Here is a 15297-nt window from a genome sequence, read left to right as displayed (position 1 = left end):
TGGACAGTTCCAGTGTCAGAAATGTCCTAAGAAGCTTCCCTCCTGGTTGAGAACATGCAGGGTTTTGTACTCTCCTTAACCCCCATCAATAGCTTTTCATAATTGCTCAAAGATACTTCTTTTTAAAGTTGAAAAACCAAGCAAGAGGCAACTAACAATTTAAGGGCATATTCCCGCCAGGAATAACCACTCAAGGAGGTTGGAAAGACGATTGTCTTAGACATGATTGCTAGCCACAGCAGTGACTAATCTGTCTGCAAATTTTTAGCCCCAACCGATACCACGTAGATGTTCATTTCACGGTTTTGTAGGCTCCCACAATAATAAGTCCAACACTGCAACTTGCACATTGTTGTGGTGCTGAGAAACCAATTTCCTTTCTTTGAAATATCACTGCAGTGCCTCGCCTTCGGCCTGTCACCCGCATTTGCAATATGGAGGTGGTGTCAGCGGAAGTGAACAGCTTGCTACCTGAAGAGATCATGGACACAGGTTCAACGCTGGAGGAAGATGAGAACATAGAGGCTGTAATTGTGGGTGACACTATGGAGATGGAACTCGAAGGAATGGCAAACGTAAGCTCAGGCAGGGATTCTGTTACTTCTGGCACGTCTTCCATCACCACAGAGACCGTCATGGTGTCCAGCAATTGCGTAAGCCACGTCATAGCCAATGCTGCCACTACAAAAGCCAGTACTAGTGTGACTGCGCAACCTTCCTTTCAGAGTGGCCTCCAGAAACTTGGTACTCAGACTCCTGTCACTATATCGGCCAACCAGATAATTCTAAACAAGGCAACTGACTTGAAAATTGGCAACCAGACTATAAAACCCGAAGGGCAAAAGCTCATTGTAACAACACTGGGGAAACCTGGACAGCCCATTGTCCTAACATTACCCCACAACCAGCTGTCTCAGTCGCAGAAGGCCACATCGCAGGTGCAAGCAGGCGACTCCAAGCTGCCAGCGCAGCAGTTCAAGGTGGTAACTATTGGAGGAAGGTCAGAGGTGAAACCTGTCATTGGAGTTTCAGCCTTGACTCCAGGGAGCCAGTTGGTAAATGCTACCACCCAATCCTCTGTATTGCAGACCCAGCAATTAAAAGCAGTACAGGTAAGGCAAACCATTTCTCATTATCTTTTGTGATAAAATTGCTCCCATTCATGATTCCCTTTTGTTGGCAGTAACGTAAGTGGAGCAGAGTAAGGCGGGGAAGGTGAATCAATAAGACAAGCAAAATGTAAAGAAGAGTTAAAGTGCAATGGAGGTGATGATTGATTATTTTTTTAAAATAGACTTCTTGCCTCTAGAGAGAGATGTGTAGTAGCACAAAACCAGTTAGAGGACACTTCTTGGGAGTGGTGAGAAGATACCCATAGCTGGTGATGGGTGGAAGCAGGAGGGAGAAGTTGGGGGGGACTGCTTCCAAGGTAATCTGTTTGAGGGCAGTGGAGTGAAGACACTGCAGAAGGTGAGAATGTGTGGATTTTGGTTGTTATTGCATACAAACAATAATTCCTCTAACTGTGGGGATGATTCTTCTTTTGCTTTTCAGATTGCTAAGAAAGCCAGGACACCCACCTCAGCCCCAGTGATAACTAAGCTGATCTTCACAAAACCAATCAACAGCAAAGCTGTTACAGGACAGACAACACAAGTGTCACCGGTCATTGCAGGTTATATATTTGTGGCTTCTTGCATGGTGCCATTCCTAAGGGGGTGAAATGCAAATTGAGTCAGATACAGGCTGGGATCCAATTTGTCAGATTTTCATGGAGGGCTTTTAAAAATCTCCTTTCTCTTTTACACCGCTGACTTCTGAATTCCATCAAAAAAAAGCCAGGGGATCCTCCAAAGTGACATTTAGGAGTGATTATCAGGGGAATCTGATAATTCTGCACTTGCGTGTTCACAGAAGCCCTTTATGAGCATGCACAGGGCTCTTTGGGTCCCAGCCACAGAATGAATCTTGCTGCTCTTCATCTCATAACTTCTCAGGGAAGATGAAAAGTGAGTCAAAGTTCAGAGTCCTAAAGAATTTACAGATTACATGGGTCATGTAAAATAGCGCTTTCAAAACCTAACAGCAGCATTGTTATTTTATGTCTCTCTCAAATGTTCAGATTTTGTGCATAGTGTCAACCAACTTAACCATGTAGTAAATGTGGAAAAGCTTGCACGCTTCATAAATGTGCATTAAAAGTGTAGTGTTATGTGCAACTGACTTGCTCTGAAGCGTTCTGTGGTTGCTGTTACTCCACTCCTGGCTACTGACTAGTTCTGTTGCTACGGAGTCAAGATGTTTCTTCTACTCATCCCCCTATGCATTGCTGCAGTGTTTTATCACTACTTCGTGGCTCTTTGTTGGGGGAAATAAGATGGTTTAAACTGTTCCAACTTCTGGGTTTTTAAAACCCAGTACTACTTTTAAGCTGCAGAGTGCTCTGTCTGTCTTAAAGGATAAAGTGGACAGGGTTTTAGGAATTTTATAAAAGTGGAAAACTAAAATATTCACTTTACACTTTATAAATCAAGAGTAGTGATGCAAATGGACAATACTACTCTTCCCCCTCATCACAAACACACAGAGAACCAAAATGACAGAAATGTGACTAGTTTTTCAATTACAAAAAAAAACTGAATAGGTAAAGGGAAACCACACAGTATCTGCTAATATTTTAATGTTTATACATTTTTAAACACTTGGAATATAAATTCAGACTAAAGATCAGTAACCCATGGAGAGAGGAATTTATTCAGACTTCTTTCCATGAAACTCCATTACTCGAGGAGATGCCTTTTCTATTCAGTCATCTTACCACTTGTTCCATCCTCTTTAAAACATATTATAATGTATGGCAGTGGTGGAAATCACCACATTTGTATTAATACAGGCAGCCAAGCATGCATGGTGTAGAAAACTTTCACCATGTGATACGTTGTTTGCTTTATTAGTCCTTTATCATTTAGGAGGAAATTTTGTACAGCTCCATTCACTTCCACAGTTGCCTTAGATCAGCGTTTCTCAACCACTGTTCCGCGGCACACTACTGTGCCGCGAGACGGTGGCTGCTGTGCCGCGATGTGAGGCAACGAGAAGGGCGATTTGCGGCCGCCAATAGGCAGCGCTGACCCGCCGGAAAGGAAGCCGGCCGGGTCAGTCTGGAGGGCGCGAAGGGTGTTTCTCCGTCATCTCCTCGCGCTCGCTCCCTGAGCGAGGCAGCGCTTCATGGTCGAGGCCGCCTCCTCGCGCTCTCCCCGCGCGCTCAATGGATAAGGCAGCGGCGCAGGGCGGCGGGGACTCTGGAGCAGCAGCAGCCCCGTCCAGCGGCGGCAGTAACAGCAGCAGCCGCAGTAGCAGCCGCCCCCACCTCGGCGGGCTCCTCACCGTCCTCCTCCGCCAGCCGGGGAGGGCTCTCGGGCCGCCAAGGAGCGGCGGCGGCGGCTACACCAGCGGGGAGGCCAGAGGGAGGCGGCGGTGGCGACAGCAGCAGCAGCCCCAGCTCAGCCGTGGCCAGCCCAGGAGGGAGCGGGGGGCTGGCGGCAGGCAGGACGACGGAGGCGGTGCTCGAGGGCTCTCTCAGCAAGTACACCAACCTCATCCTCCCTATTCCTCAGTCCCCCACCCATTCCCAACCCCCAGGATTTGCCCCGTCTTTTAATGGTGGTGTGCCGCGTGATTTTTTTTGACGGAACAAGTGTGCCGTGGCCCAAAAAAGGTTGAGAAACACTGCCTTAGATACAACTACTGTTGTAACCCCCATTGAAAGTGTCCAATGCAGTGCCTCCCCTGTCAGATTAATTTCAGTTTGTGCAGCCTGATAATGTGGGAATGACTCTTGCAATGATCTGACTGGCTTCTTGTTCTCTTAAGCCCTGCCCATCCTGGCTGGTGAAAACCACTAAGGGAGGGGTTGATCAGTTGTATCCAGGGTGTGTTGAATGCATCTTTACATGACAGTGGTGCCTGCTACCCTTAGTCATATGGGCATATGCATTGTAGGGCCAATTTTATGGAACGTCTTTCCAGTTGAGGTCAGATAGGCCCCTTCCCTACTAAACTTTTGGCTGCTACTGAACACTTTTTTTTAATCCAGCAGGTATTTTAATTGTAGCTTGATTTTACAATTTTTACAATTTTTATTTTTGTATTGTATCTTTGTGAACCGCTTAGAGATTGTTGTTGTTAAGTGGTATATAAATTGTTTAAATAAATAAATAAACTCACTTGGGAGTAAGCTCCATTGAACTAATTCAGACTTAATTTTGAGTACATGTATAAGATTGCATTGTTAATGACAAAGCTTGTAACATACAGTGCTGTAAACAAGCACTTTCTTTTGATTTTTCCATAACAACAGAGCCAGTATTAAAGTGCCTTTCTTATTTTTATATTTTTAACACTTTTGTTACTAAGCAGGAGTTGTACACAGTGGCCTAGTTTGCATGTAATGCTACTGTGGTTTAACAAACCACAAGATGTCTCACAGATAGATAAACCTTGGATTGTTTCTCCAAGGTTTTCTGTTTTTCAGCTACTCTTGCCTTTGTAGCTTGGTGAATGGCTGGAGTGGGGTGATCAGGAAAGTCACGCTTAAGGAAAAGTCGTGGGCTTGCAGGAAATGCCAGGTCATAGTTAAAACAAAGAATCAAGAACTATAAGCCAACAACAAACCATGGTTTCAGACAGTGGATGATTTTTTGGTAGTAAACAAGCCATAATTGAGTGGTTGGCAGGCTTCACACATAATGCTAAGCTGTGGTTTAATAAACCATAGTTTAATAAGCCATGGCTTAACATTTTGTACAAACCAGGCCAGTCACCACTTCATGTGTATTCACTGCAGTGTCCTGTGAAAATTCAAGGCCAAAACTAGTCAATAACTTTTATCAGTGGTTTTGGAGTGTAATGAATATCTTGCAATCAAAATGCTGGAATGTAAAATGAATAGCTGATTCTGCTTGTTTAAAAGAATAGTGTGATCCAGCACAATTGCATTCTCTGAAAATAACATGGATTTCTTTTCTCCAGCTACTTGAAACAACATTGTGGGCTACTGTTCAAGGTGTCTGCTTAGCTAATGGATCAGTCAGTGAGAGGGTTTGGTTTAATTTAGACTAAATTTGTTTTTAATTGCCCTCATAGTATTAGAAAATTGGGATTCGATATCCTATATAATAATGTCCATGTTGTCCCTGCGTCCAGATGTCCCGTGTGTCCCTGGGTCACTGCGCATGTGCCCCAGGGATACAGGGATTGGACAGCAGAGACTGCGCGCGCGCACTCTCCCCCCACTCTGCCTCCTCCAACCGCCGCTCCCGCCGGGGTGGAGGCCGGCGAAGGCCTCCTCACAACCCTCCCTGGCCGTGAGGAGCGGCGGTTGGAGGAGGCGGGGGGGGGGAGAGTGCGCGCGTCCTTCCTGTCGGCGGCTGGGGGAGAGGAAGGAAGGAGGAGAAAGCGCCGCTTTCTCCTCCTCCGTTCCTGTCCCCCTGCCGCCGACAGTAAGGACGGGTCCCAGGGTTCGGAGAAGCGCTGCGCAAGCGCTTCTCCGAACCCCGGGATGTCTGCTTCCTGTCGGCGGCTGGGAGAGAGGAACGGAGGAGGAGAAAGCAGCGCTTTCTCCTCCTCCGTTCCTGTCCCCCTGCCGCCGACAGTAAGGACAGGTCCCAGGGTTCGGAGAAGCGCTGCGCAAGCGCTTCTCCAAACCCCAGGATGTCTCCTTGCTGTCGGCGGCTGGGAGAGAGGAACGGAGGAGGAGAAAGCAGCGCTTTCTCCTCCTCCGTTCCTGTCCCCCTGCCGCCGACAGCAAGGACAGGTCCCAGGGTTCGGAGAAGCGCTGCACAAGCGCTTCTCCAAACCCCAGGATGTCTCCTTGCTGTCGGCGGCTGGGAGAGAGGAACGGAGGAGGAGAAAGCAGCGCTTTCTCCTCCTCCGTTCCTGTCCCCCTGCCGCCGACAGTAAGGACAGGTCCCAGGGTTCGGAGAAGCGCTGCGCAAGCGCTTCTCCAAACCCCAGGATGTCTCCTTGCTGTCGGCGGCTGGGAGAGAGGAACGGAGGAGGAGAAAGCAGCGCTTTCTCCTCCTCCGTTCCTGTCCCCCTGCCGCCGACAGCAAGGACAGGTCCCAGGGTTCGGAGAAGCGCTGCGCAAGCGCTTCTCCGAACCCCGGGATGTCTGCTTCCTGTCGGCGGCTGGGAGAGAGGAACGGAGGAGGAGAAAGCAGCGCTTTCTCCTCCTCCGTTCCTGTCCCCCTGCCGCCGACAGTAAGGACAGGTCCCAGGGTTCGGAGAAGCGCTGCGCAAGCGCTTCTCCAAACCCCAGGATGTCTCCTTGCTGTCGGCGGCTGGGAGAGAGGAACGGAGGAGGAGAAAGCAGCGCTTTCTCCTCCTCCGTTCCTGTCCCCCTGCCGCCGACAGCAAGGACAGGTCCCAGGGTTCGGAGAAGCGCTGCACAAGCGCTTCTCCAAACCCCAGGATGTCTCCTTGCTGTCGGCGGCTGGGAGAGAGGAACGGAGGAGGAGAAAGCAGCGCTTTCTCCTCCTCCGTTCCTGTCCCCCTGCCGCCGACAGTAAGGACAGGTCCCAGGGTTCGGAGAAGCGCTGCGCAAGCGCTTCTCCAAACCCCAGGATGTCTCCTTGCTGTCGGCGGCTGGGAGAGAGGAACGGAGGAGGAGAAAGCAGCGCTTTCTCCTCCTCCGTTCCTGTCCCCCTGCCGCCGACAGCAAGGACAGGTCCCAGGGTTCGGAGAAGCGCTGCACAAGCGCTTCTCCAAACCCCAGGATGTCTCCTTGCTGTCGGCGGCTGGGAGAGAGGAACGGAGGAGGAGAAAGCAGCGCTTTCTCCTCCTCCGTTCCTGTCCCCCTGCCGCCGACAGTAAGGACAGGTCCCAGGGTTCGGAGAAGCGCTGCGCAAGCGCTTCTCCAAACCCCAGGATGTTCTAGCGCCCGTTATTGAACGGGCTGAAATACACTAGTCCTATATAATAAAGTGCAAGTGTCTCTGCGTCCAGTCCCTGTGTCCGTGGGATTGCACTTCTGCGCATGTGCCCCACGGACAGCCGTTGGGGCGCAGAGACTTCGGACGGGATAAACCAGGACCATGAGAGAGATTACATGCTTGCATATACACAACCATACAAAAAAAAAGTGTGCTGCTTCCCCTTGCCTGTGTGCAGTAATACAATGCACACAGTCTCATCTCAGGGTGTAAATGCACCCCTGTGGTTTCCACTTATGATTTATTGCTGGCAGAAAGTTCTAAAAGAACTTTCTGAATGGGGTTGGTAGAACTTCTCCCACAAGATTATTAGTTGTAACCAGCTGTTGTCATCTTTTTCTTTGCATTTTGTCCTGCTTCATAACAGGTTTCTATTTTTGTTAGTAATACAAGAGGTGAGAATTGAATCAGCTGTATTTCCGGTATATCTTTATCTGGAAGTTGCTAACACAAGAGAAAAATGGCTAATTCAGGCATCCCCAAACGTTGGCCCTCCAGGTTTTTGGACTACAATTCCCATCTTCCCTGACCACTGATCATGTTGGCTAGGGATCATGGGAGTTGTAGGCCAAAACATCTGGAGGGCTGCAGTTTGGGGATGCCTGGGCTAATTGTTAATCTTTTGATCTGGAAGTTTTGATTTTTGGTAGCGTATTGGAGTCAATTTTGTCTCTCTTTTTCTGTTTTCTTTTTGTTCTTGATGGTCTTCAGTTATTTTATCACAAGAAAGAAAACACTGTCAGAAAATGTGAGACATTTCTAGTCTGCTACCTGGGGAGAAGCATGAAATGAAGGCAGCACTTCTTCTGCAACAGTGTAGAACAGTGAATTGACATGCTGTTTCTTTCCATGACACCAGCTATAATCATCAGTTTGTTTCTGTTCTCTTTTTTTCCTACAGGTAGAGTTCTGTCGCAGGCCACTCCAGGGACACCTCCAAAGACGATGACTATCTCAGAAAGCGGTGTCATTGGGACTTCTTTAAGTTCTGCTATACAGCAGACACCAAATAAGATAGCCATTTCTCCCTTGAAGTCCCCCAACAAGGTAAAAAGTCTATTCAAGTTTACAATAATTTTGGTGTTGCTCTGAAAATGATCCGAAGTAGTAGGATATATTCCATTTAAACATATTTCACTTATTCAAAAGTGGTGGTTCATAAATGTGGAAAGTGTGAGTTAAATTCTGTTAATCTGTATTTACTTAAAATGGTACCTGAGCTTCCAAGTGAAGAACAAGGAACCCGAGCTTCAAGCTGCCTATTTCAACCTGGGCTATCACAGTCGGTAGAGCATGAGGCTCTTCCATCTCAGGGTTGCAGGTTCGAGCCCAACATTGAGCAGCAGATTCCTGCATGGGAAGGGGTTGGACTAGATGACCCTCGTGGTCCCTTCCAACTCTACAATTTTATGATTTATTTTAATCACGTTTCAAATGATCCACAGCAACAAAACCTGTAAATGTACTGCCTCTGTTTCTTTTAATGAAATTGGAATTCCCAGATTACCAAACATCTACCAGCTGAGCAAAATTATCGGGGGGGGGGCACTTCCTTCTTGCCGGCAGCTTCTGGTGCCTAAAATGTTGTAACTTGTTTACCAACCTGGTGCCCTGTAGCTGCTTTGAGTACCAGCCAAAATAGGTTCACTCATAACCCCCAACAGCATGAAGCCTTGTGCATTTGTTTTCTGTTCTGATTTTGAAGCTGAATGAGCTGTAGTTGTGTGGAACTGTATTACAGAATGTTTTAGCCTAAGATCTTTGGTTTGTTAAGCAGCTAACAGTGGTGTCTATCGCCTCGCAGCCTCCAAGCTCACCCCAGAAAGCAGTTGGTGTTCCTCTAAACGTAGCCCTGGGACAGCAGATTCTCACGGTGCAGCATTCAACACCATCTTCCCCAGGAAAGGCTGTAGCTAACAATACAACTCAGGTATGCAGCATTCTGGCTCTTGTTCTGAAAGCCTCACCATTGGAGTCTGACTCACATCTCTGCATAGTTTCAGACACTGTTAACTGTTTATCCAGAGAACTTTTGCTTTTCTGATGAGTTGAAATGATATGCTATTAGGAGAAATACCTTAAAGCAAATTTGGTCACAAACAGGTGCTTACTGTACCTGACATTATTATTATTACAAAGTTATAAAGCATTTCAAGAGTTTATTGATCTGTGCTTTAAAATGAAGCACAAGGGCGAATAATGCTGACTCACTAGAAACTACTTCTTTGCCAACAATAAAAGAGAGGCTGATATATTGACATCACATAAATAACTTTACAACTATTTTAACAGGCTGTGAAATCTGCAGTACAGACCCTTACTATGGGGGGAGTGAGCACATCTCAGTTTAAGACTATCATTCCCTTGGCAACAGCGCCCAATGTTCAACAAATTCAGGTACCTGGAAGCAAATTCCATTATGTCCGGCTTGTAACTGCCACAACAGCCAACAGCTCAGCACAGCCAGCCACTCAGAATCCCAGCATCAGCACAGCATCTCTTCAGCAAGGTTAGTAGTCACCATAGTTGAATGTTTTCATGACAGTTTTGGAAGTGCTTAACAGAAATACAAATACAAAGGGCATTAAGTAAGCATTTGTTTAACATTCCGTGTTCTGCACCGTTGGTTTGTGCTGGTTGTATGCCCACTCCCAAGTAGGAAAGATTTCCTAATACTTGTTGGACTAACGGTTTAGCCGTGAATGTTCATTGTGAATCTTTGACCAAGATTGGGGTGTCCCCATGTGTCAGGCAGTCTCCCCTCCATTGCAGTAATTAGGTTTTTTAAAAAGAACAGCTTCCAGCAGTGAAAATGCAAACTATTTTTAAAGTTGTAGTTGCCACTTAGGGGGTGATATACATTCCTTAGCCATGAAAAGTGTCAGATTGGAAATATTGCTTGTTTGCCCCAGGCTTAATTTTAGGACACGTTGCAGATGTATGGTCTTTTTGTGTGTGTTGCTTTGTTTCACCACGACTTGTCTAGGAGTTGATTAAGTAAATGGTAAACAGCAAAAGTTGGAGGTGTATGTTGTTGTTCTATCCAAAATTCTGAAATAACTCATTAAAAACATTTTTTTTTCAATTAAATGATTTCAACATGTAACAATGCCATACAAATAGATAATGAAATATCCCACCCTAACCCAGAAGCTGGTGTTCAATTCAGGCAATACATACAAAATAACAAGAAAACCAAAGTGGCCCTACCTTTAGTATACAAGAGTAACAACCAGAGAAGCTGCATCCGGTAAACATCTTTGCACAGAAAGTTGCATGTTGTGTCTCATGTTGTTTCTTTTGAGCAGCTAAGCCAATGGTGGTGAATGCAACCCCCGTGAGGATGTCTGTCCCAATTGTTCCAGCCACGCAGGCGGTCAAACAAGTGAGTTTTGCGTCCGCCTACATACTTAATACGTATTTCTGGTTTTGCACAGTTGGCATTTCCAAAGTAGCTTCTCCTGTTGATTTGCAAAGAATAAGATCTCATATGCAATGAAGGTATCATGGCGATTTCCTTTCCTTGCAGGTGGCGCCCAAACCAATTAGCACAACTTCGCAGATAGTTACTACAAGCCAGCCACAGCAGAGGCTAATAATGCCTGCCACACCACTGCCACAGATCCAGCCAAACCTCACCAACCTTCCCCCGGGCACAGTGCTGGCTCCAGCCCCTGGTGCAGGGAATGTCGGCTATGCGGTTCTCCCGGCTCAGTATGTCACACAGGTATGGCATTGATGTGGAGATGAAATTGACCAAAATATTTAATGAGTGTGTCTTCTTTATAGTGTATAGATTCTTTTAACAAAAATGACCCACTTGGGAGTTAAGGCCAGAAGAATTTCTCAGTTTCCAATGTTTGTGGACACAAAATAAGTGCTAGAAATAAGGTAGGCCTAATCCATCGTTTCCTAATCTTTGATACCCAAGATGTTGGGCTTTTTCCTCCCGCTTTTGGACTAACTGTGGAATCACACCGTTGTACTGAAGTGGACACACACATTCCCTCTCCCAGGATGTTTCCCCCCCCCCTGGAATTTTCCCAGGCTGCCAGATGTGCTGCAGACTGTATCAGGGCACCTTTCCACATGGGGAGATGTCGGCGCCCATATGTTGGCAGGGGGGGAAATAATCAGTCCTGCACAGGGCCTTCCTGCTTGAAGGACTTGATTACATTTCACTTCAGCCCTTCTCTCATCACACTAGTGTAACCCAGCACAGTTCAGGAACTGCTATCCTGATGAAACTTACTGATAGTAGCACTAGCACAAGATGCTGCATATGCTTGGAACGTGTCTTAGACAGGCTAGACTGAGGAACAGCTGTGGGTCGCTGCTGTCTTCCTTTGGAAAACATGGGATAGAAAATGGCATGTAGAGCAGCTTATTGGTCCAAATCATTGAGAGTAGCCCTCCCATGGAAAGCAGCAACATCCCCCACACTTTCCCTTGTGGCCAGATAGTCTGGCAGAGCTGAAAGAAATGAGAGCTTCAGTGTGACTTAATTCATGGAGTAGATGGCCAGGTGGAATTCATTTGGTGCACGGACCAAGCAGATGATGTATCTTTTGCAAGAAAAAGAAATTAGGAAGATCTTACCCCACCAGCAATTAAAATACAAAGCAGGCAAGAAAGAAGGAGCCCTTCAACATGGATGGAAAGAAAGAGGAAGGACCATTGTTAGCCATCATGACAGCTGAGAAGAGATTGTTGCCAAAATGATGATACTCTGGTTTTGTAAATGCACAATCTCATTCCAGCCAGCTTGGAGGAGTGCTTTGAAATAAAGTCGAGTTCCAACTGTTCCCAAATAAAGCTGAAAACAGAAGATCTTTTTGCTGGAAAATCAGACTTCTCTCTGGAGTGTAAGGTTCAAGTGCATTCTAAGAACTAAATAATAGAAGATTGTGAACTGCATAGAGATAAGCAGAAAATAATTTTAATGACAAAGAGTAAACTCCCTTTAAATACCTTTATGGGGAAATGAGAATGTGGGATTCTGAATCTAAAAACAAGAATGATCCTATTAAAACGGTTGGAAAAGCAAGGGCAACTGATGAAATTTATTTTAGGTGTTAACCCACCATCACTATGCCTCAAGGCCATGAAGGTCAACAGAAATTCATATGGTTAACAAAAGGGTGTTGTCGGGGAGACGTAGGACCTCAGCTGTCTTCCTCTTTGAAAATTTCTCTGCTTCTCCAAAGGAAGCAGGCATGAAGGATTTTTCAGCTTGCAGACAGCTTTCCTAGCTAATGCAGTCCTAGCAGAAGCTCGTCTGCAGGTGGTTCCTGTCCCTAAAGTGGAGAGAGGGTGAAAAGCAGAGAGCTGATTGCATAAGAAGGTGATTTCTTATGGCCAATATGTAGCACGTTAATGGTTTTGTTACTGGAAAAGGTACAGGGAAAAGCTATGTCAACTGACACCCCCTTCGCCACTTTTCCAGCTTCACTGAATCAACATAGGATACTTGGAGTAAGTCCCTAGTTTTCCATAATCCCTGGTTTTCAATAGATATTTTCTGCTGATACCACAAAATGAGTTGCAGCAGTCCTCTTTCAGGTGTGTGAAAATCCCCTAATAGTTTAGCAACAACAAAAAGATCCAAAGCAAATCGTATGCTGGTTTGACAGGCTCTTTGGGCTATATAATAGTGCAGCTGTGGAGGAATTCTAATGGGATTATAAATGGAAAAACTGCTCTATGTATTTCCCAAATAAAGTTTTTTTCCTGCTAATTTTTTATCTGACCATGAAATTTAGGCATGAGAAATTGAAGGAGCTTAGACAACATAAACTGCTAATCAGGTGTAATATTTTAATTTAATTCTCAACAGAGTTTTTGTCAAAGGGAGTGTTGGGGTTCCTGAATTTTTTTATCCTGACACAAAAAAGTGTGGTGCTATGAGACATTATTGTTATTTTTATGTTTAGACAGGTTTTTAATCTAGTTACAACAGTCCTCTTAGAACAGTGTATCATGAGAGGTGGGAGGCTTCCATTAGTACTAGAAAATTTGGTACAGATTAAACATGAGGTTATAATCCAGTTTCCAGGACAAAAGCCCTCCAGTCTAAAAATAGCAGTGAACATCTTCTTCTGACTCCTAATGACGGAATAAAAAGTGTTTGGCCAGCTATTTGTGCAAGTACTAATCTGCAAACGGTATGTCATGTACTGACTTCGTGTTCTGACTTTGTGAATTTATTTATTTTTAGCTACAGCAGTCATCCTACGTATCAATAGCAAGCAATGCCAATCTTAGTGGGACATCTAGTATCCAGACCCAAGCCCGCCTGCCATTCAATGGGTGTGTATTGTGTAGATGAGTTTTAAATAATCATGGCACAGCATGGAAAGACAGAGGATTGGGAGAAATGTTTGGAGTTGTTTGGTGTTCAGCTGCTGAAGTGGTAGGGCATCTGCCTTGCATGTAGGAGGTCTCTGGTCTCAGAATCTCCAAGTAGGGTTGATGTTTTGCTTGGTCCTAAAAAAAGATACTGCCCAACTGTGAATTTTTGCAGGGTTTTTTTTCTTATGGGCCTACCCAGTTACATTTTGCTTTATATGAAACCAGAGTCTTAAAATAGATAAAGATCTTACAGATGTAAAAACAATTCTCTCTACCCATAGAAACTAGCTAAAATTATTTAAATCCTACCCAGGTTCCAAAAGGAAAAGTAATCCCACAAGAGTAGGGCAGGTACACCGAACACCTCTCTGCACATATTTTTATTCCTAATGAAGAGACTGAACAATCTTGGTCAAGCGTATTTTTCTGGTGGTTTGTTTATATGCAGTAGATCCCAAATATCTGGGCACACCTCGTCGTTACACCTGAAAAAATTAATTTTTAGAATGTGGAAGAGTAGGCCTTACGACTGCTTTCTGAAGAACCCAATACCTTTCCCCCCCATGCACGAGTCACTGATATGGGCGTGCCTGCTTAACTGAAAGGTCACAGCCCCAAAGAAGCAACTTTTAGGGAGACACAACAGGAAACAGCCTCATGACGCCAGGTGAATTTGCTGAGTCTTTACTTTTGGAGTGACTGAATGATCCACTTACAGCTGATGCTCATGCAAAGCAGAATTACTTGTCCCTGACAGAAACTAAGCAGAAGAAAGCAACGCCAGAGCAGGCGATCATTCAGAGAAGCAGTAGATAACCTCTGTTATGCATTGATACAACAGACTTGTAGGACAGTTCAACTGATTAATGTTTTTTATCCTGATGCAATAGGATTTTCCTTCTGCCACCACAGTTTGGGATTTCCTTTTCTGATAAGTCATTTGGTGGAACCATTTGATCTGGAGGCACCTAAGATTCTCCTGCTCTCTGACCTTGGCACAGGGTGGGCTAGGTTGTGTAGTCTGAACTGTGGGGAACAGATGGGTCAATGGTCTCATTATTGTTACTGTACATCTCTGATGACGCAATAGCTAATCAACATTTTGTCCTTTGGCCAAAAAACTGAAGTCATTAAAACTGTTTTACAGAGTAATTTCCTCTGAATCGGCAAATCGCCCCAGAAAGCCATGCAACTGTACAAAATCACTGTGTCTTAAGCTGTAAGTATAACAGTTTTACTTCTTGCCATCTTGAAATGTTAAAAGTAAAACCCCGTTTTTCCATCAGCAATAAAGTGCATGTATTACACCAGAGGTAGCTAAAATCTTACTGGGCTCAGCATAGCCACTGGTCAGGGATGTTGGGGTTTTGGTCCAGCAGCCCGTTACAGATAAAATCTTGTGTTAGAGGAAGATCAAGTAGAGGTCACATTTCCCAGAGATTTTGTATTTAAGGTGGTTTTCTTAATCTCACTCTGCGGTAGATACTATCTTTTGCATTTTAGACTTGGATAAAACCTGCGCACTGCTGCTGAGCTCCATGTGCCATGATAGGATGAGGCCTCCTTGTGTAGTGATGTGTTCTTGAGATTGAGATATGTGAGTGGGCAAAGAGGCTAAACCATGTTGCCTGCAACGCATCCTGGTTGGATGTGCCTGCAACACATCCTGGTTGGCAACTTTTCAGTCTGCTGAATGCAAGCTTCTCCCAGTTCTAATTTAATGGCTACTAAGTGGAAGGGGAAAAAGGCCTGCCCTTTCCTTTTCCTTCAGGGCCAAGCCACACTAGCTTTCTTCCTTGTGGGTGGAGTGTCGGAACCCTTTCTCTCCAGAGTTGCAAAGCCGCTGTGGTTCTGGCCTTGGGATATTGTTTTTCTCCGCGAGACTCGTGACAACAAAGTTTGAGAGTTGCTGTTAAACCCACTTGGAAGGCTGCCGTGAGTGTGGTTGGAGGAG

At 45.5% G+C, this 15297-nt stretch overlaps 1 protein-coding gene across 4 annotated transcripts in view; it reads left to right on the top strand.

Annotated features, from left to right (window-relative positions):
• Positions 1-15297, top strand: part of LIN54 (lin-54 DREAM MuvB core complex component) — a 34819-nt gene that overhangs the window by 13279 nt on the left and 6243 nt on the right. For 3 of the 4 annotated variants that reach the window (XM_035111975.2, XM_035111974.2, XM_060278408.1), the window contains exons 3-11: positions 400-1112; positions 1555-1675; positions 7894-8039; positions 8770-8922; positions 9285-9501; positions 10301-10377; positions 10522-10719; positions 13210-13301; positions 14491-14562. In XM_035111975.2, coding sequence (XP_034967866.1) covers positions 435-1112; positions 1555-1675; positions 7894-8039; positions 8770-8922; positions 9285-9501; positions 10301-10377; positions 10522-10719; positions 13210-13301; positions 14491-14562 — 1754 coding nt within the window. In that variant the 5' untranslated portion in view covers positions 400-434. The remainder of the gene's footprint in view (positions 1-399; positions 1113-1554; positions 1676-7893; positions 8040-8769; positions 8923-9284; positions 9502-10300; positions 10378-10521; positions 10720-13209; positions 13302-14490; positions 14563-15297) is intronic. The other variant, XM_035111977.2, reaches the window with a different exon arrangement.

This window comes from Zootoca vivipara, chromosome 9, assembly GCF_963506605.1.
Source record: "Zootoca vivipara chromosome 9, rZooViv1.1, whole genome shotgun sequence".
NCBI lineage: Eukaryota > Metazoa > Chordata > Lepidosauria > Squamata > Lacertidae > Zootoca > Zootoca vivipara.
The sequence above is the reverse complement of the archived record's forward strand: the minus strand, read 5'-3'. Positions and strand labels throughout refer to the sequence as shown.